This window comes from Amblyomma americanum, chromosome 10 (genome assembly GCF_052857255.1).
Source record: "Amblyomma americanum isolate KBUSLIRL-KWMA chromosome 10, ASM5285725v1, whole genome shotgun sequence".
NCBI classification, from domain to species: domain Eukaryota; kingdom Metazoa; phylum Arthropoda; class Arachnida; order Ixodida; family Ixodidae; genus Amblyomma; species Amblyomma americanum.
Window position 1 is genome coordinate 75165593 of NC_135506.1, and position 21562 is coordinate 75187154.

Sequence of the window (21562 nt, forward strand, 5' to 3'; positions counted from 1 at the left end):
ACGGAGCACGCTTGTCATATGCGGAGCCCTCTAACTGCAGGTCAAAAGACTTGTTCTATCTTGCCATTTATCCCCTCGTTTATTCTCTATTCCTATCATGGTTCACCGTCCACATAAAGTGAGTATTCACTACGTCGTTCTTTCCTCATAACCACCAAACTAAATCAAGTCGCCGGTTCCATACCGGCCGCAGTGCACGTATTTCCATTGAAGGAAACTGCAAAAACCCACATGTGCTGGGATTTTAACCCAATATTATACCCTCTGAAATGGGTGTAATGTACAGTGAAGAAACGCATATTGTGTTAATGAGTGGTAAACGAAGCCTTTAAGTGTAAGTCGAGCAACGAAGAGAGGCACTAGACCGGGTAGGCTCTATGTTCTTGGCTATTCACCTGTCGCGCTGTTTATTTCCGACTCAGTTATATGAGCCGATTAGCCGTGCAACGTCTTTGATTGAACCATAGTATGTATCGTGTATAAACAGTTTTGTCCATTCTGCGATCGGTTGCAGTTGTTCTAGTATCGATTTGTATACAGTCGCTCAAATACATATTGCTGCACAAGGTGCTGGTCATCTTTATGGTTTGTGCAAAAAACAGCCGTACTTATTACGAAAATGTGACAACTGTGGGTTTCAACATTAATTTGGTATATAGGAGCCGTGTTTGTAACAACGATAGCTACATATGCACGTATCATGTCCTGCCGTCCTTTTTTTTTTTTTGCAGTGGGACCACATTTTACATGCCCGCTGGATGTTCATATTGTGATATTTTTTGGAATATATATAAAAAAATTCGTTTTTTCAATGCAGAAGCATAGAACTCCTGAACAATCAATTTAAGTTTGAGCGGCTGCCACCCAGTGCCGCATAATACTGAGAATCCAAATTTTTTTCGGAATATTTGAAATTATTTCCTCTGACTACCAGAACTCTGGCCGGGCCGCAGTCATGTTTGGACACTGAGCAGTGCTCGTAGCACACACAACAGCGGAAGTGTGAGCTCCTCTATTCGCGGTGACCTGTTTCCGTAATAAAAAAAAAATGAGCATCGCATGACCAACCGCCGACTTCTTGCATTCCTTCCACAAATGATCGCATACACCGCATACACAATTTTCCATTCATTATTTGCGTACTGCCCATCAAAATATGTATTCGATGATGGAATGTTAGAAACCGATGCGGGGCAGTTACCACCTCATTTTGAATGCAAAAAAGCAGTTACAGAAATCGCCTCATTATTTAAAGCTTCATTCTGAACCATGAAACATTTTTTCTCCGAAAGCTGCGACTGCAGAAAGCTGTTTTATCCTCCTTTGTGCGCATGCGGCACTGCTGATGTGGGCTTTAATAACATTATTTCATTCTTTTGAACTAATTTCGTTTCGGATGAGTCTCGGAAACATACTACATAAATTACTTCATGACTTTGAAGGCTCGCTCAAACACCCCGTATTGCCTGCGTAACCCCAGAGAGGCATCGATTACTTCTAAAAATCCCTGTTCTTGGAAAAATCAAAACGCGTTCACATGCAAACGTATGAAGGCCTACACTAAGATATGTGAACTATCATACTGATATACCTATGCTTTGTTTCATACATCATGTGCAACGCTGTCATAGCTAGCGCTCTTGTTCGCGCTGCCTGCATACGCGACCAAAATGTAGTGCTTTATTTGTTGTGAGCGAAACATGGTAAATTATTTCCCTGTAGGCTTACCACTTCACAAAATTCTCATTATCTTGATTAAATGCACGATATTGCTGACAACACGCTATCGTAAAATAGACCATGCGGGCACCGAACAAGCGCGGAGTAACACGCCTGTCTTTATTTTCCCGTCCGGACTGCTTCCGTACCTTTCACAGCGTTGCACCTGATGTATGAAACGGAGTATAGATACAAAGTTTCTCAAGCTTAGCTGGGCACTGAGCCGTACACGAGAGCCGTGTACACATACCTCGCACCCGCGTAGTAACCTCGTTAGCACAAACAGACGGAGTCATTAGGGGACGTCGTCTGTGCTAACAAAAATTGCGAAAAGCTAGTCGGCGTCAATATTCGGGTCACGGTGGTATACTACTCACACTGCGCACCGTTTACCGGGCAAGACTCAGCCCCGCCCCTTCTCACCCTCTACTTCTGCCTGCTTTCCTCTGCCGTTGCTAAACCAACCAAAAAACGCCAGGAGAAGATACAATGAATAAACAAACAAAAGAGTTCCCCTTCTGATGGCGGCATGGTCGTTTCTTGCTCGTTAAAACTCCGCGGCAACGGGGTTCGTTGTGAACCGCTTCCCACAGGCAGAAAATATAAGCCCGACCCATCCATACTTTCTTCTTCTCAACAAAAGCGTGCAGCGCTGGAGAAACTAGGAGTGGCGCCAGCCAATGGTAGAGATCCATACGCGGCAAATGAAAAAGTTGGTTGCAGTGAGTAAAAGTTTATATGCTATCGTATCGTTACCCGAATGTCGTGATTGGTCAGCACGTGAGCGCCTACTGTAGTCAGACACAGGTAAAGAAAAAGGCGGCTTTGCCCCTCAAAGGACCCCCTTCCAGTCAATGGCGTCGGCCGATTCTCATCACTCTGCTAGCGTGACGATGCAGGGAGTGGCATATGAAAGGGGACAGTCCCCACAATGCATTTTAGGAAATAGTTCCCTCCCTGCAATGTCGCGCTGCATGGTCTAGAAGGTTCATGAGAATCGGGTGATGCCATTGGCGAGAAGAGGGTCATTTGACGAGGAAAATCCGTTTTTTTTTTCTTGAGTTTTGTCCGACTATAGCCACCCAATGTTCGTGCCTGCAAGTAGGTTGCTGCTCAAATTATGCGCCAGCTCAGAAGGTTCAAGCACTGCACTGTTTTCTGCTGAGTACGGTTGACCAGATCTCAGCTTTTCGTACCGTTAGCCGCAGACCATAATCGGCTGCCACACGAACACCCACCAACGATAAATTCTTTCCCACGTGCGAGAAGTTTCGTAAACTCAGTGTCAGCTGGAGAGTCGGCCGCATTGCACAGTATTCTGGGAGGCATATCATAGCTGCTTAGCCGGTGACCGTAAATAGAACTAAGCGGGCCTAGACAACCCTCGAGGTCAGCGAGGGGCGACTGAGCTCTCTGAGCTGCTTCGCGCTCAAAAAATGGCGGTCGTTAAAGGCCAGCTGACTGGCCTCGAAGCTGCAAGCTGTTGCAGATCAGAAAACCGATTGCCCGTGAAGTCAATGCTAAGAGGATTTTAGTTTCTTTCACTTCTTGTTTTCCTTTTTTTCTTGTTTTGCTTTGCTAGAAAAGCGCTCGCCGATGTTTGCTTGCGTACATAAGCGTTGTGCGTGCAACACAAGTTGAAAGCAGATGCCATAAACTGATGATTATGCTTGAAAAAAGATGTCGCTAATGGTCGCCTCTCTTGCCTTTCTCTGCAATGTAAGTTTGTGAAGAATATTTCTTGAGAGGGCATAAAAAATTTGTTTTGGGTCAATTACTTATCAAGCAGAGAGCTCGATTAGTCTGTCGGTTCTTTTAATGCAGGTGCTTGATTTTTGGAGTGTTAAAGAAGCTCATTCATCCGATGCGCATGAAACTAGTAAATTGGAGAACTTGAATGCAGCTATTCACGTGCCGAAGTAATTTAAAGTACCTTGCTGTCATTGTTCGCTCAACTTAATGTGAAGACATATCGGCAGAAAGTGTACGTTAGGACACTGAATAGTTTTACTAGTTTTGAGGCAGAAAAAAAAACTGGCTTAGCATGGCCACCCAATGTGCAAATTAGTAAGTCAGTCAACATACTCTCTTCGGACTCCCCTCTAATCACGTAATCAATCCAGCATTTTCTTAAATACAGCCTAGCTTGGAGTGTGGGGTGATTCGTTTTTCTAACCGGGAAATTGTCCCTGCAAGAACCACACCAACCCCTACCTTTTTTTTTCTGCAGATGAAGTAAAACTGCACACAGTCCATACTAGAGCCCTCTTCTTTTCCAAATGCTCTTTCTAAAAGCTGTTCAGAAAGCCGTCGCTGATGCCCGCTCTCGTTCTTATCAGCTGCGTCTGGCTTCTATAGGTTTGGCTGGCTACTTAAATGTCATAGTCTGCTGCCTGCCATGTTGCAAGGAATTGTGTTGCACCCTAGTAAGCGAAGGCATGGCATTAAATACGAAATTTATACATGACATGTACAAATTTTTATTTCAATAAATTTCTAGAATAATACCAGGTCGCGCCTCCTGTTTAGCGCACGAGAACAAAGGATCTCAAGGTCTCCCCACATCGATGGATGACTTCGAAAGTGTTGCCTTTAAGGATATTTTTTCGTTATTTCTTTCTTTTGTGCTTGCAACGTGGCTTCATAAGCATACATACGAAGCACTGTTCCGAGAAGCAGCCTATGAGTACGAAAAACGCGGCGCTTCAGCGCGGCTTTACGTTTTCCTTTCCGTTTTTCAAATTTAAATGCAAATTCTGTCTGTACGCCAAGTGATATGCTGTCGTGCTGCCGAAGCTTCACCCAAGCAAACGGCGAGCTCGAACGCAAAACAAATTTGTTTCTTGCTTCAGTCATGCATGTTTAAAAGGAGACTTTGTATTCCGTTGTCGAACGTGGCCTTCGCGTTTCGATACTTGGGGAAGAAGGTAGCTGTGTAAGCTTTCAAAATAAAGGAAAACAAAGTCAGGAATGCAGAAAAATTTGAACAACCGTCGTGAATCCCCGCTGGAGTTGACGCGCGTAAAAAGTAACAAAAATTCAAACGCATGCGCTTACCTCTCGTGAATCCCCGCTGTCATTGGAATGCAGATCATGTTCCTTCCAAAACTTTCCGAAAGGTACGTTGTTATTTCTCCTGTAGGCCGATACAAAAAAAAAGAAAACCGCCTAGGAAAGAACGTGGAATAGGAAGACAATGACTCCGTGCACTGCGGAAGGCTGGTGCGCACGCTGGAACTTTCTCCAGCGTGTTTTATTCTCCAGCGTGGATTTATTCCCGAGAAGGAAATTGGAAACAATGCTGGCGCACTAAAACAAATGAAACATTTTTTTTTAACTTTGAGCGGGTTTTGAACTTTTAGCCGCGCTGAGAAAAACTGTGTAGCTGCTATCCACTTTGCTCGGGAAGGGGCCTGGGGTTTGTATATATAGTCTAACGTTGCCCATTAATGCTTATTATTCTTACAACTCGCTTGATTCAAAGTTTCGGTACAATTGGGCTGATGCTTTTGGTTAGTTTTCAGTTTCCACGAATGTCCCCGTTATTTCAGACTCCGCATAATTTCAATAAATTTTTGGTCAGCTCATATTTGGAATTACCAGAAGCCACTGCTAATAACATTTTTAATCTTATGAAAAGTTAAGAAATCTTGAGATAAAATTTAGGTAAATAGGAGTTCATTGATAAAACTGAAACAGCATACGTGGTCGTGTGCGTAACATAATTAGTTCTAATACCAGGAGTCACAACTTTTGAACTCCCATTCACGAAGCGAGTTATCTCGTGTCAGTTTGTTGCGACGCTGCGAGACAGTTCTCGAACTATACATATCATGCATTTGTAATGCTAAGACACCTGGAGTTGTTTTGCCGATGAACGCTGGTCATCTAGAAAGTTATTTGCAATTTTGAACACAGCGTGGTAGAGGTATATCCTATCGGCCACCAAACGTAGTCCCCTTTCCCATGACTTGGAGACATATATTTCTTAAAATTGCCTTTGTCGGCTTGATTTCCAGCCAGCCATAACCGTCATGTTAAAATATTTTACGGGAACATTTATTTCCATAATTGGCCGCTAATATCTCATCTTCGCGGAAGGCCTGTCTTCCTGTTGCGAATATGCTGTGTGTAATATCGCATTTTTAAGAGCGTTAGCTGTTATTTATGACGTTTCTCGATTTCTTGGTGTTTGCTACCACCTCCCTTCGACGTGAAATTTTCCAAGTCTGAGGAATTCAAAATGGCGGTCTCGACAGTAAATCGACATAGCAAACCAAAATGTGATTGACTGGTGACGTCATTAGTATATCGAATTAGTGATTGATTGGTGACGTCACTTATAAATGCAAGACCTGAAATTCATATTTCCATTGGGTACCTCACTTTAATCTCATTCATATCAATTCTACTAAACCAAACATCTAACGCTCGTTACTTGTCCGTCTTCCAGACGGTGTCGCAATCTTTTTTTCATGTTAATATTTGCCGTAATAAAATACACAGTAGCCTAACACATCAACTTTCTGTCTCATTTCAGGTGTCTCCCACCATACCAAGGTTTGCGAACACCTGGAGGAAGATGCTGTATTCAATGAAGTAAGCAAACTCTCGCTTGCATGTGGCGCGTTCGCGGCTTCTTATTAGCAACCTGCGCACGGGCACAAAATCAGGTGCGTGCCGATTTACGTTTATCGATGCTCATGTACTGATCCGTCTCAGCATGAATACGTTAAAGAGAATGTTAGCCTATGCCCTGAATGGCTCCTAAGATAGTTTAGCAGAAATGGCGAGAATGAATCCACCACTCTGAAGGAGTCGTTAGATCCTTTAAGAATTGGTTTAAATCGGTTATCAATGCATTTCATTTCAGTGCGCTTACAATCAAGCGCTCAGAAAGTTCCAAGAAAAAGAAAAACGAAAGTTTTACCCTTACTAACGCATATGCAGTAGTTGCAGTATAGAAAAAGAACCTAACCAAAAAGAAGACCTAATCAAAGTGTGCGGGCTCTCTCACACTTTGAAGACCTAATCAAAAGGGGCTCTCTCTTTTCTAACAGATCACTAAAAGCAGTAGCATCACAAAAAGCAGCTTCTCATTAAGCGAGGTTTCTTGCTTTGTTCTGTGCAACATCTCAGAATGGTGAACATGGCTTGGCTTGTTTAGTTTTTCTAAGAAAGAAAACTGATCAGAAGTGCAAGATGGCGCCATCGGTCGCCAGGTGGTACAGATGGGCCTCGTAGCGAGCGCACTCGAAGCGAGATGGCTTGGAAAGGCAGGTCGAAGCAGTCGCACGCATCTCGAGTCATATACCTGCCGCAGACTTCGCCCAGCCTAGCCGCAGACTGGGCTGGACGTTTTCTTAGGCAACCCGCATACCTGCCTTTGAAGCTGCGAAAGCGGCACAGGCTCAAACTGCGCGAGGTATGGACCACTGCCGGTCAGTTCAGCGGTGCGGTATGCGGGCTGCCTCAGTCACTGCAGCGTTATATTTATCTTTTCCAAACGGCGCGACTTTCCTCTCCAGACATCCACGGTGGCCAGTCGTGCGTAAAATTATTCAGATGCCGGTTCAGGCCGGTCTTTCGGAGCAGCAAATGCGGCTAGGGCTCAAACTGGGCGAAGTACGGAGCACCGCCGGTCTGTTCAGTGGTCTGATATGCGGGCTGCTTAAATGAGCGGGTTTCGGAACTCGCTTATTAAACTAGTACTCATACTTTCAGAGGAGCTACGCTCGGACGGCTCGAACTTGTTGGTAGGGCTGTTTGAGAGTGAGCTCACTGCCTTCGCTGCTTCGAGTGAAGCTAGCTTCAGTCGAATTATTGGATGGCTGAGTTTAGAGAATCGCCGCCCGAGGTATTGTACGCTGCCGATAAGCTTTTTTGGATTTGCACCGAGCTTTTTTGGTGTGGAAACTGCTGCGCCTGAAATGACCGAGGTGAAATATTACTGCTTAATAGGTTTGAAAAGAACAATGGCTTGCGACGAGGAAATAAACTTCAAAGATTCGTGCTCGTTAAGCTTGACGTATACTGATGACATTCGGATTTAATTCTAAGAGGAGACTGGTAGTATTTTAAAGATTGCGCGATGAACTGAACAATTGACATTCGTTTATTTTTTTCTTGACGTGAAAACAGAATCGCCTTCCGCTAGATGTAAAGAGCAGAGTGGAAAATTCATTTTTCTTTAAAACTGAACAGAGAATCAGGCTGAATGCATGCAAACTTTTTTCTATTTTTATTTTTATAACTCCGCGAAATGCTAATCACTAGCAAAGCTCCAAAGGGGGCTTGTTGGTCGTGCATTTTTGCATAAAGCTGCGTTTACTATATTGCAGCAAGGACAGCACAAGACGCTTTTGCGCTTGTCGTCTTGTGTCGTGCCTAGTGCGATATAGTTTCTGCGCTCGGCTACTGATTCGGAGTTCCCGGATTCGAACCCGACCGCGGAGGCTGCGTTTCAATGGAGGCGAAACGCTAAGGCGTCCGTGTACTGTGCGCTGTCAGTGCACGTTAAAGATCCCCAGGTGGTCGAAATTATTCCGGAGCCCTCCACTACGGTACCTCTTTCTTTCTTCTTTCACTCCCTCCTTTATCCCTTCTCTTACGACGCGGTTCAGGTGTCAGCCGATGTGTGAGACAGATACTGCGCCATTTGCTTTCCCCAAAAACCTATTTTAATTTCTCCTATGCTAAGGGTAATCGAATCGTGACTTTAACTCGCAGCTAGCCTAAAGCTGTTTATGTGGTAAAGGCACGGGATGAGCGAAATTGTGCTGATTTTACTTCAAAAGTGGTTGGTATTGGTTGTAAAGGTCGGTTAAATCGCTACCTCGAACTAAGTCAGCAGGGAGATAACTTTATTAACCGTCCAAAACGCTGAATCCTTTATGAAAGTAAACATTATAGTGTAAATATACACGAAGGGTATAGGTAAATGTGGGAAAGTGGCTGACGGCTTGCTGTTGGGGGCGTACTGGATTCAGGATAAATTGACTGCGGTCCCCTGCTGTGCATGAAGCAGCAGTTGGGCTGAGCGACATTTGCAGAAAGTGTTGAAAGCTCACATTAGGAGTACAACTTTTCACAACAGCATTTAAAAACGCAACAAGGACAGAGAACGACGGATACGTTGTAAGTGCTAGCAACAGTAATCTATTTTTTTTAAAAAAGTCAAACGTTTAGAGAAGAGAAGAACAAAATATGGTCTCAGGGTTCTTCTCGTGCGGCCAAGTTAGTATATTGTAGAAAACAGGTAACGGTTGTGTTTTACGGAAGCGTTAGGCCCGGTGTCAAAAAAAAAATTGGACTTCCACAAGCTCTAATGCATGCAACCCCTCCCCCACACACGCACGCACTCAAGCACATACACACAGAGCCCGTACTTTCGCGTGGAAGGATCGAGCTGTATGGCATCGGATTATTAATTATTTCAAAACAGTGTTATTGCTGAGTATGACCCTTGCGTTCAAGAGTAAGTGAAACCACGTAAGAACTCATAATATTGGGGGCCTCAAAAAGATTTGTTAGTCCAATTAACAGCGCACTTTCTAAGAGCACACCGTGGGCACGTGAGAAATCATTTTACTAAGAAAAAAATGTATTTATTCAATGGCAGCTGAATCATATATTACATAAGCTCTACGATACAATGCTTTCAGCATTCGACTAGCAACTGACACTCATCCTCTCGGTGTGGCCGTAATCACACCTCCCGAGGACCGCTTTGACAATCATATTTAAAGCATAGTTTAGATAGGCGGTAGGCGGTTCCCAAATGCAAGCTTTGAATGAGTGCTTCGAAATTACTGTGCAGGGGCACAAGAAGCGATAGGCTGAATTAAGTTACCCGTGTAATACATTCTTGCGCTCCACCTAGAAAAATATTTTATGACACGGCGCGTCGCAAGAACGATCGCAAATATAGTGACCTACAACTAACATTAAATTTATGAGCCTTCATGTAGACGCCGTGTCAGCTTCGAAGTTTCGAAGCCTGATTCTTTAATTTTGATGCTTATTCTTTTTTTTCTCACGCGACTGTTTCCCAGGAGTTCGAGTGGCCGGTGGGGAGACCCGTGGAGAAGTACGAAGTACTGGAGATTCAAGTGCTTCAGCACAACCGATATTTCGCAAACAAGTGAGTACTACTGTAGCGTAACCACGGTAAGCAATATCGAATGCCATTATTGATGGTGAGCCAGTCAGCAACCACAGACTTAACGCAGATTGCACTGTAACACTGGCCTCCTTCGTTTTTGACATGTATTTTGCAGCCGCCCAGCATTCGGTCTTGTTGTAGTTATGAATATGTTCTGAGAGGATAGTGGTATCTGCTTAGAGTCCGCTAGCCATCGTATCGTTTAGGACATAGACAAGTACTTTAAATGAGCACCGTTGAAAAATCAGAAACTGTCGCTTTGATCTGGGCACCTATCAGTTGCCGATACATCATGGTATCCTAAGTTTTAATGGAAACCCGATATGCAATATTAACGGGTTAGCCAATCATGAGCAAGTTTCTCTCAACATTGCATACCTACATAACTTGGCTACCACCGTAGGCACTAGTGTAACATTTCAGTGGATACCAGCTCATCATGGTATTCTGACTAACAAAAAAGCAGATGAAACGACCCTCAGTCGCCTACAGCAGCAAAACTACAAGACTATTTTCTTCACAAAAGCAGCAGCGTCCTAACCGGACGGAAAATATGCCTATGAAGAAAAGAATCGGCTCTGACGCTCGCCGTCACATCAGTGTTCATTTCTTCACTCAGTCGATCCACATCTAAACTCAAGACTACCATGCCATCTGTAAACTGTTTATTATCGTCTCTATCTGAAAGCCACATTTGCTAACAACCTACGCTGCCGTTTAAGACAAATGAACAGTCGGCCTTAGGACAACCGTGTACAAATATAAGCAGTTCAATAAATTTTGTTTGAGCGCCCCGCGTATGCCGACGAGCTGCGCGCTCTTAACATTATGTGGAGCAGCTGGCCCTCGTGCCTCTAACAGTGGGCAATGTACTAGGTCCTCGAGTATGCTTTACGCATGAGAGATGCACAATCAGCTTTTTACTTGCCTATTCGTACCATGTTTGTCTACCCGGCAAACTCTTAAACCTCTGTGCATCTCACCACTATGCGCTCTTCATGCAGCAAACCTTGTCAGCCCCCTTGTAGTTCATTCCACTTCATTTAATATCTTGTAGCAATACTCGTTGATGAACCACATGCCAAATTCAATGCCCATTTATTTTCTTTGCTTATTCTCATTATTTTCCTTTTCTCTTCTTTTCCTCTTTTACTGTATAATTTTGAGCACCTAGCCGCAGCGGTGGCTGAGTGGTTACGGCGCTCGGCTCCTGAACCCGAAAGACGCCGGTGCGATCCCGGCCGTGGCGGTCGAATTTAGATGGAGGCGAAATTCTAGAGGCCCGTGTACTGTGCGATGTCAGCGCACGTTAAAAAACTCCAGGCGGTAGAAATTTCTGGAGACCTTCACAGCGGCGTCCCTCATAACCTAAGTCACTTTGGGACGTTAAACCCCCATAAACCATAAACCATAATTTTGAGCACCTCTCTGCTCTCATATTTCTATCCTCAATTCTCTTCAGCACGCAGAATAGCACGACCACGAATTTTTCAAGCAGGCTAAAATATTTGCTTTCCATCAAAATGCTTCTCTTTCTCCTACTAGATCGTACAAAAGACCTGTACTCCGTGTTCATTGATTAAATAAGATTAAAACTTTAATATTGACTGCGTCACAGACATTCCAGCGTTGTCAGTCACTGTTTCTCATTTCGCCTTACTCCTTTCTTCCTTTCCCCTGTTGCTGTTCCCGGTCACCAGGGTACTGGGCCGGTATGGCATGGTTCTCCAGCGGGTGGCCGAGGAAGGATACGCCACGGTACAGGACGACGTCGTCGATGACAACAACAAGCCGGTGGCCAACGTAAGCACAACCTCGGGCCCCGGCTGTCCCCAATCCTTGCTGGTTTAGCCTTTTCCGTCGGGTTTATTAGTATAGAAAATACACTTCGCTGGAAAGAGAAGGTCAATTCGATTTAAATAAAAATTTTGCAATTCCATGAAGCCGCAAAAAAGATAAAAAGATAAGATAAGAAAGATGAAAATTTTTGTTCTCAATTAGCTCCACTTGTCCGAAACCTTAAGCTAGCGAGAAACATTCCCCTTTATACTGCACCACTGACAATTTTTTTTGGCGCGGATATGTCGGGCGTGGTTTACCGCACTATTTGGGCTTGGTCTTCTTGACGCCTAGTTCAACGTCGAAATAAGTTTTTGTTCTCTTTCTCCGGCCCAACTAAAAAGTGCCATCTTATTTAGTATTATAATTGTGCTATAGGTGCAGAGTGTTTTGCAATTTTACTCGCGCTGTAGAATGCTTCTCTCTGCTAAACCGGTAAGTTGTTCGAACGCAAATTTCGGACAGAAATTGAATTTGTTCGGCAAAATTGTTTTGTACCACATTTCTTAGGGGCAATTGCCTGATTCGATCTGAAGTCGGATATTACGCATTGTCAGGGGCGACGGCGAAGCAATACAAGTCGTTGTCTCAGTGATCGCAGCAATGGCGCTAATTCGTTTTGTTAGCAGAAGCTGTGCCATAAATATTCCGCAAAGGGAAAGCGGGGCCGGAAGAATGGATCGTAGTTTTTGCAGAAGGCTTCAGGACGCTTTCTCAGTTGCTAGATCAGTAAAGATAACAGAAATTTACGTTTACTACAACTACGCCGAAGTTGAAGGCTTTTGCTTGTCTATCACAAAGAAAACCTGCAAACAAAATAAGATGGCGCCGGTGGCGCCATCGCTGAGGCAGCGGATTGTTCCATGTTTTACCGATAGCCTCTCGTGCCATGCGTTCGATACCACCGTCTTTATCGTCTTTCGTTCGTTCGTTCGTTCGTTCGTTCGTTCGTTCGTTCGTTCGTTCGTTCTGCGCTGTAAACATCAGCGAAGGCCGCTGAAGAGCGAGGAAGTGATATAGCGCTTCAAACATCTGTGAGGTATTTTACGAAAGCAGCCAGACACGTGGAATCCGCTGCCCGGCCCAAACAAAATGAATTGGCTGAACACGGTGGCCATTGGAACTACTGTAGCGACACGCATGACCAGAGCCGGCAACGTGCCACAGGTTGCAGTCCTGTGTAAGATCGAGACCACATCTATTGCGACATTCAATGGAGTGGCGGCGGCAGCTTCTTGCCGAGGCGAAAGTCCCAGCCCTTTCCTCTGCTCCGGCACGCGGATAGCTCTGGCCACGATGGTGGAAAGTTCTCGCAACATGCCTGAAGAGAAGAATGAAGCCTGTCGCGCTGCCCAGCTAAGTGGCTGGTAACGGAGGCTCCTCGAGACTGCAGTGAACGCGGCTACCATCTACTGTAAGCTGTCCTAAAATGCACCGCGCCTTTGTAGCAGTGCTTTTAATGACTACAACAATTATCTACGGCGGGATAGACTTTTCTTCTGTATCACTGCATGTTCCATCATCCTCGCCTCGATCAGCCTACGTATTACATTTTCAGGAAAACGTCTCCAGTTTTACCTAAAACGATCTGCTTCTTATCTACGTTTTATGATGCGAAGTGGTTTCTTTTTTTCTCTCCTTAACCTCCACCAACCTTATCCCTGAGCAGGCCAAAATCGTGATGGAGGTTAGCTACACGGCACCCGACGGCTCGGTGGGCGCCTGGCACGCACCGGGCCTGCCCACCAACCTGGGCAGCTTCGACGACGACCGGCAGGCGCTGCTCGACATCGAGCAGAACATCGCTAACCTGCAGCGCTCGTACGCCGCCGCAGCGGCGCACGGAGGCACGGCGGCCGGAGCAGGAGCTGACGCGGGAGGCTCGACTGCTCTGCCTCGTCGTGCGTCGCAGCAGCTGCCACCTGGAGGAGGGTACGTCGACGCAGGGGCGTTCTCGGACGACGAAGGGACGAGAAGCAAGCAGGGCTCCGTCATCAGCCTTTTTACCACCTCCAACAAGTCGCCGGACAGGAAGCGGTGAGTTGTGGGGCGGACAGTATTATATGGTCTTTAGCCCCTTCCTCTATAAGCAAGCTGTTTGAGTGCAGGCGTTAGTCGCTCAGTCGCTCACTCGTTCGCGCAACCAACCAATCAATGGATCAATCAATATATCAACTAATCAAACAATCAATCAATAAGCCAATCGATCTGAATGCCAGTCAGTCGTCAGTCGGTCAGTGAATAAACCAATCAGACAATCAGTTAAGCAATCAATCCATCAGACCGTCAGTCAATCAATCAATCAATTAATCAATCAGACACTCAGTCATCAGTCAGTGAGTCACTCATCGCTCAACAAATCAATCAGTGTCAGTGAGTGAAGCAACTAATCAATCAGACAGTCAAGCAATCAATCAATATTAATTAATCATTCAATCAATCAAAGGAATGAATGAACGAACGTACGACCTCTTTGATCAAACTCGGAAATATATTCCTGATATTCACAACCCATCATAGCCTTCAAAAAGTTGCAACTTTTTGCGGTTACCTTTGAAACGTTTGACACGTCGTCTTTGATTGCTATCTTTTCCCAGCAATAGAGAACGAAGCATTTCATTTCACGACCCGTTTCAGGCTTCACAAATCCCAGCATCATAGTGTGCGCACGGTCATGACAACGCATATATCAGTCATCACTGAACTTCACGCTCATCATCCTTAAAGTCTTCTTTCATCCATGTCACTTGCAGTGTTCACCTAAACCACGGCTGCTCATTGCACCTCTGAAAGTGGCAGCTGTTTATATGGCATAACGTTTACTGCCGCAGCTACCGCTTACCGCGTACCCGGCGCCGAAAGTGCAGAGCTAGTGCGGACGGGCACATGTCGCAAGGCGCTGCGCATGGTACTTGAGCTTGAAGTGCGCATGCGCGTGAGCAACGCTTAATACGTGGTAGCAGTAAGTTTCACGCGAAAAAAAACCCACCCAATCACACCCTTCAAGGGCAATCCATAAATCCACCCCTGCGGCTAGTTGACGTGTCGCACCTGAGAGAAAACCGTTCGAATAATGCTAAGCCCCAACTGCACGGCGCGCAATGCTTCAGAAGCCAGAGGTATGGCGACCCCTGCTGACACGGAGGCTTTGCGGCAGATGTGGACTCACGAAATTAAATTTATTCGGTGGGGCTTCATTAATCAGTAATCTGACATCTTTTATGCTTCCATGCTTTCATTTACCTGCTTTGCCTGACCAAAGAGTAAAAACAATTCCGCCAACCTGTATTGCACAAATTCTTTCGCGTTACTGTGCTGTTTGTCTTGCCGACATCACGGCAAGAGAATGTAGGCGAGAAACTTTAGCAGTGCATGCAGTTTAACCTGAAGCTAAACTCCCATTATAGGCTGTAACCGCCGTGTGAATTTTAGGTCTTAAACAATTTACGCCTGCATCAAGAACATATTCCCCCTTATGGCGCGTGCATCAACCTTCGGTGCTCTTTTTTTACACCCGGAACATTTAAGAAAATCGACGTTTTTCAGTCGCACTAGAAAGGGCACGCTAAACTTTGCGTATGCTACCCACAGCTGCCGGCTAGACGTTTGAAGGGACGGCCCAGTTAACTCCAGCTTTTCTGAAGGGTCTGTAGTAAATCCGGTGTGGAACTCGCTGCCTTTTGGGCTGCCTGTGACTTCCGTAGCCAAAAATGTGCATAGGAAGTCTTTGTTTTCTCTGATATTCTAAAGCGGCCATCGAAGACCATACAGACCTACACCGTCCAGTTTGGCCTATGTATAGTGCACCACCGCTTTTCGACAAAACGACCAACGATCAACTCACGCGTGAGCTCATATGAAATACTTCCATATGTGCATCAGTGGAGATAAGTGTGTCAGTCGGACTTCCGCCCTCTTCTCTGATAGGGAGTATCTGTTTTTGACCAAATCATTGGGATTCACGGGGGGACATATGATGTTCATGGTGTTATTGTTTTGTTTTTGTTGGTTTTCCAATTTATTTGTGCAGATGTCCGGAATAAACCTTCAGTTGTGAGTAGCGCTCGTCTTTGTCCCTCTACGCTTGTGCTCGTTTTTTTCCACGCCAAATTCTTCAGTATGTATATCAACCAACTAGCTCAACTTTCTGCTTTCCTAAGTGACAATTAATGCATCCGGCCACTCCACAAGCTCCCCTATCAAGAGTTAATAACTGCAATAGGCATCTTACGCCAAACAATCTGTGCGAAAACATACTTATTCTCTTTCTTGGGTGCTGGCCTTTTCACAATTCCGTGTTCTATGTCGCACACCAGCTTAAGTTCATCAGTTTACACCTTCTTTCTATGAACAATAAATTACAGCTCAGTTTTCAATTCTGTCCACCGCGACGAGAAACAACTTTTCTATATCTGATGTGCTTCGACGTTGCTCTCGCGAACCAGCAATCGATACTTAATACTGCGACAGAAAGACCTCCTTCTGGCATTTGTTGTTGTGGTGATTTTATTGAACCCCTGCCTTTCTTTAGAGTACCCTGTATTTAGTGGCGAAATAGAAATGCTTTCTGGTGCTCACATATCGGCGCACACCTGAACCGCGCCGTAAGGGAAGGGATAAAGCAGACCTTCCTTTATAGCTTCCCCTACGGCGCAGTTCAGGTGTCCGCCGAGATTTGAGACAGATACTGCGCCATTTCCTTTTCCCAACAACAAATGTCTCCTTTTGTGTGCTGCTCGAGACCGCGTAGAGCATTGCAAGATGACGGAGGAAAATAGTCAAAACAGTGGCACCGCATCGCTTGTCAGCGCTGGAGACATGCGATACGCTGTCTCGCTTACTAAGCGTGTTTTGCCTGCGCAAAAAGCTCCGACGTCTCGCACGCCTATAGTTTATGTTCTTCCTTTTACTAATTACCTGCATATTTCCCCTTTGCATCCCCTCTTCCCACATTGCAGGGTACTCAACGTGAACCACCCTCTTCTATCTCCCCTTCCTCTCTCTCTCATTCGGTGAATGCGCATCGAAAGCGATGCATAAAGTAATCGCTTGGGCTGACGTGGTAGCTGTGACGCACCTATGTTTTCAGTCCGACGCAACTATACAAGCTGCGGTGCCAGCGCATGCGCACTGACCGGAGTCGCACATTTTAGAGACGCTGATAACGCATGTTGTGCTGCCGTGGAGCAGCAGCTCCCAGGCACCTGGGGGAAACGGATAGTTTCGCCAAAGTTCGTTCAGGTTCGCCTCCGTGTTCCTCCTGCGTTATGGCCGCGGCGTGTCAAAAACGGGCGTTATGCGGCATATTTTGCGACATCCATAGATCACTGTTAGGCATGGGCGAATGTGTTGCACTCTCTCGACGTAAAAGGGAGCTAGGCAAGGGCTGATTATTTTTCAATTTTTTAAGGCTGCCTCAACCTAATTTATGCAAAAGCGAGCATTAATAACAAATAAGATATTAGCCGCGATGAAATACTGAATGGGGCACCCGCAGTAAATAAGTGTTCATTATATCAGTGGCCGCGAAGAGGCGGTCCTGTATTATTCTCTTTTTTCTTCGCAGGATATACCAACGCCAATTAACAGACCGCCCCAGCAGCACAGTAAATGTTGAGCCGAATGTTCGAACGCAAACGTAGTTTCATGCTACACACATGAACACAAGAAATTGGTTTGATTGCTTGAGTGAATCTCGAATTCTTCTCAACCACAAAATATGTATGTCTTGTCCCTTAAAATATATTTGAATTTAGCGAAGGGGGTTATTCTTTAAAAGCAATACCTGTATTTCACCTACCCTTGGCGGGAAGCACTGCAAACATATGAGGATCGCACACAAATTGTAGCCGTACAATATTTCCGATGATCCGTCAATATCTTTATTAAAAGTTAAAAACCCTCCCTTTTCTTTGAAAACACCGAGGATTGACAATCCCTTGCCGGAAGACGGACGTTTGGTGATCTATCGAATTATGGAAAGAAAATGGTACCCGCCACAGTAACTCAACGGTTACGGCGTTCGGCTAGTGGGCTGCAGCACCTGGGGCAGTAATGAGGCACCCGCAGTAAATCAATGTTCATTTTATCAGCGACCACGAGGGGGCGATAACGCATCAATCGGTCCCCTCTTCGCAGTGTATCAATGCCAATTAAGTATTAGTCCCAAGGGGCAATGCTGGACGTAGAGCCGAACGTTCGTACGCAAATCTAGTTTCATGCTGCGCAACCGAACGCAAGATAGTGGATTGATTGCTTGAGTGAATCATGTCGTGCTCCTCTCCCGAGCCACCAAATCTCTATTTCCTGTTAATTAAAATAAGTATGCATTTAGCGAATGGCGTTATTCTTTAAAAGCGATATTTGTATATCACTTACCGACTTCGGGAAATTAGATACGGTTTCTGAAGCACTAGGAAAGCCGGGATTGAGCGTAGCAAATCAATTTAAACCTGTTGCGTGATCACCGCGACTCGCCAGCATGAACCCGCCTTAACACCTACAGCAATAATAGAGCGCTTTACGCGAGCGCAGGACCTCATCTGAAGACCCGGCTGCCACTTACCCTTGCCTCGTTTCAAGAGATAGAACATCAGGAGCTGTTGTTTCCCGTTTTTAAACATTGCCGGCGTTGCTGCTGCCCCGCTGTTGCCGCTCACAATCGACAGCGACGTTAGCCTAACCGAGGAAAGAGGAGGCCGTGTGCCGTCCGCCTAATGGGAAAGATATTGCCCCCGAAGGTGCGGATAACGGCGGTGGCCAAAGTTTTCTTTTTTTTTTTGAGATCCTCGATTAGGCGGGGCACAGCGCACGGAAATAGAGTGATTCGTGATTACTTTTCAGGACTAGGAGGATTGGACGAAATACCTGTATTCCTCGCGTGGGTACAGCGAATAGTCCTCGCCACCGCCGTGTGGGGAAGCTGGCCCAGGGAGAGGGAAGGGGAAGAGAAAAGCGAGACAAGAGAAAACAAAGGGTGCGGGGAGGGACGCCGTTCACTGAGATACAATTGAACGTACCCGGCAGAATTATGTTTGAAATAGTGAAAGAGTTTCGAGAGATTTGCTCCAGGCAATTTTTTAAGTACAGTCTACGTTTGTGAAGTGTTTCGGTGACTTGAGGGGTGATTTAAATGACCTGCGGCAGCTTCTTTTTTGTGCGGCTGTAGGTTGTAACGGCCGTCCGCTTGACGTAGGCCATGTGTGTGGCGTATTTTTCGCAGTCGGTGTAACTGTACTTGTAATATGCAGTTTGCTCTTCCTTGGGGTTGTAACTTTGGATTAGTGGATAAAATGTTGCTGCTTTCCCTTCCTAACCCGTGGAACATAACCGAAATTGAACGTCTTCGTGCCACATCCATAGATATTCGCTGAAGCCTTGTTTCTGGAATGATATTTATGTGTCATGCTATAGCTTCAAAATTATTTGCAAGACCCTGATTTATTATTTACGGAAGTTAATGTTGTAGACACAGAAACGATGGAGTGTCACGGGTTCTGTATTCGGAACTTGTTTAAAATGCGCTATAGGGCATCGCAAAGGTTGAAGTGGTAGAAGCAGAACGTTTAATAGTTTTGTTGGTTCATAAGCGCGAGTTTTCGGAAGAACAGGCCCTAGCAAACTTGGAAATAAAACAGTAATTTTATTGTGCATCTCTCAATTTTTATGCGTTAGACTTCAACCAGAACCACACAACAGCAAAGTATCTTTTCAAGCGCTCACGCTCACAGAAATGTGCAGTGCCTCATCCAGTACAGGTTAGCTACAAGGTACAAGTAACAAACACCTACAAACTCTACAACACCCAGAATGAGACAGCAAACAAAGACTTTAGCACACTGCTCGTCGGCTCTCACTACACTGGAATGGTCCAATCGTATGTACTTCAATGACACTAACCAAAAATCCTTCCATTAGAAGTAGTTACTCGCCTCGCATGCAACACTCCGGTATGAGACCTTGCAGAAAAACAGAAGAAACAATTCACCTGCCACCTCCTTCACAGGTCACTGCAGGTGCACCGTTTAGTAAATACTGACTTATGTGGAAACCAACGGCAGGATTTCGCTTTATTAACCGTCACATTTAAGTATATATCTAACCTGGGAATGTCCGGCGTATAATTTGTGATGCTGAGTGTATGAATGCAAAAAGCTTCGTTTCAAACCGCAGGAAAAAAAATCAAACCCTAACTATTTTGTTCATTTCTCATTGCACAGCATATTTCTCGCAGCAAAATTAAAGTGGGAGCTTCCAGAAATTACAGAAGTGAGTTCGTGATCCCGCACAACAGCATAAAAACAGCCTAAAATTCAAACTGCAGTTCTGTTTTATACGGAGGCGACGGAATCATTTTGAACTCCTACTGAGTTAATGCGTGTACACGACTGTGTGCGCTGAGGGATACAATTTCCAGGCTTTTATAAATTGGAACAAATTTTCGGCATGAATAATACAAAGACAAAATATAGGCTTTTTAAAAAATTGCCATTCTCATGCTGTTCCGTAATCTAGGGGCCAGTGACCAGGTATTGAAAGTTCTGAATGCTGTTCTTAGACTTTCAATCCTTGACCATGACACGTCTAAAGGCCATTCGAACCTACGAACAAGGGCGATCATATAGCACGAGCACAGCTCATGGACAAATCGGGAACGAATATAAGAAAGCTAAAAGGAAGAAAAAGTTCTCAGAATGTGTTTATACAACTGAAAAGTACAGAAAGTGATGAAAAAGTCACCTAACTGGCTCGCATTTAACCAGTGTGACCCGCAGTGCATTCACGGCGTTAGGGAGCGTAGTCAACAAAACATAACGAATCAGCTGCAGTTTATCGCCCAGTCCGGATTATTCGATACTCCGGCCATTAGAGGGTTAAATAAAACTTGTACTAACTATAGCGATTCTATTTTTCTTTTTTTCGCTTTCCTGTTCAAACTCGTTTTGAAAAAAAAAAAGCGAGCTCTTAAAAGATTTCACGCCCAGCACTAGTTTACGGCGCACAAAACACCAACCTCTCCGCGTTTTCTTTGTTTATTTAATTCTTTCAAGAGTACAGAAAGGCACATGTGATCAACGAGGTGGAATGTCGTCATTAAATCCATACCCGTGGTTTTCCCCAGCCGTAAAACGAGCGCTCGCTCTTGGCGCTGACAGCGAAGATCAGTCACCGATTCGTTTTTTCTTATCTATGCGAGATTCTCTCTCCGCAGGGAGCGATTACAAATGGGATCCACGTCTTTTTCGCATTGCAGCCTGATGGAATGTCGACAGACTCGATTAAAGTTCGCATTGAAAATCACTTCTCTAACTGCTTCAGGGATCACAGGGTGGTTTCCTTGCTCTTAATGTTTTCGGGTTGTTTTAAAAAGATTTATGGCCGTACATGTGTGCCTTTTTGTAGCTTCAACGCATGAATGCATCATGCGTTTACGCTTGAACAATCTTGTGTTCATTTTCTCCTTGTCTGGGTAATTTTGTTTATCACAATGTGCACGAACTATGAACACCTGGCGCCTTTTTATTTTCAGCAAAGCAGATATAAACTAAATTAGATAACAGTAATTACCACCTTTGCTATTAAAAGTGTGCACTGTGTCCCATGAAATGCCTACGCCTAGTTTGTCTCCTTTACGCGTGAACACAACCCAGCCCTGTTTAGTTATACTTTAGACGCTGTACAGCTGTCGCGGGTGAGCGAATACAAATATCTGGGGGTTTATTTTTCATCTAAACTAACCTGGAATAAACATGTCAAATGCATATCAGCAGGGGCTTACAAAATGCTAAATTTCATCTAACGTAATTTCAGCAAAGCGCCTGCCAAACTTAGAAAAATACT

The 21562-nt window shown here is 45.0% G+C and overlaps 1 protein-coding gene across 1 annotated transcript in view; it reads left to right on the forward strand.

The window, feature by feature from the left end:
- The window catches only part of mfr (ferlin family C2 domain-containing myoferlin misfire), a 321798-nt gene that overhangs the window by 184454 nt on the left and 115782 nt on the right, over window positions 1–21562 (forward strand). Inside the window, exons 2-5 of the mRNA XM_077639248.1 lie at window positions 6260–6318; window positions 9774–9862; window positions 11584–11686; window positions 13392–13759. Coding sequence (XP_077495374.1) covers window positions 6260–6318; window positions 9774–9862; window positions 11584–11686; window positions 13392–13759 — 619 coding nt within the window. The remainder of the gene's footprint in view (window positions 1–6259; window positions 6319–9773; window positions 9863–11583; window positions 11687–13391; window positions 13760–21562) is intronic.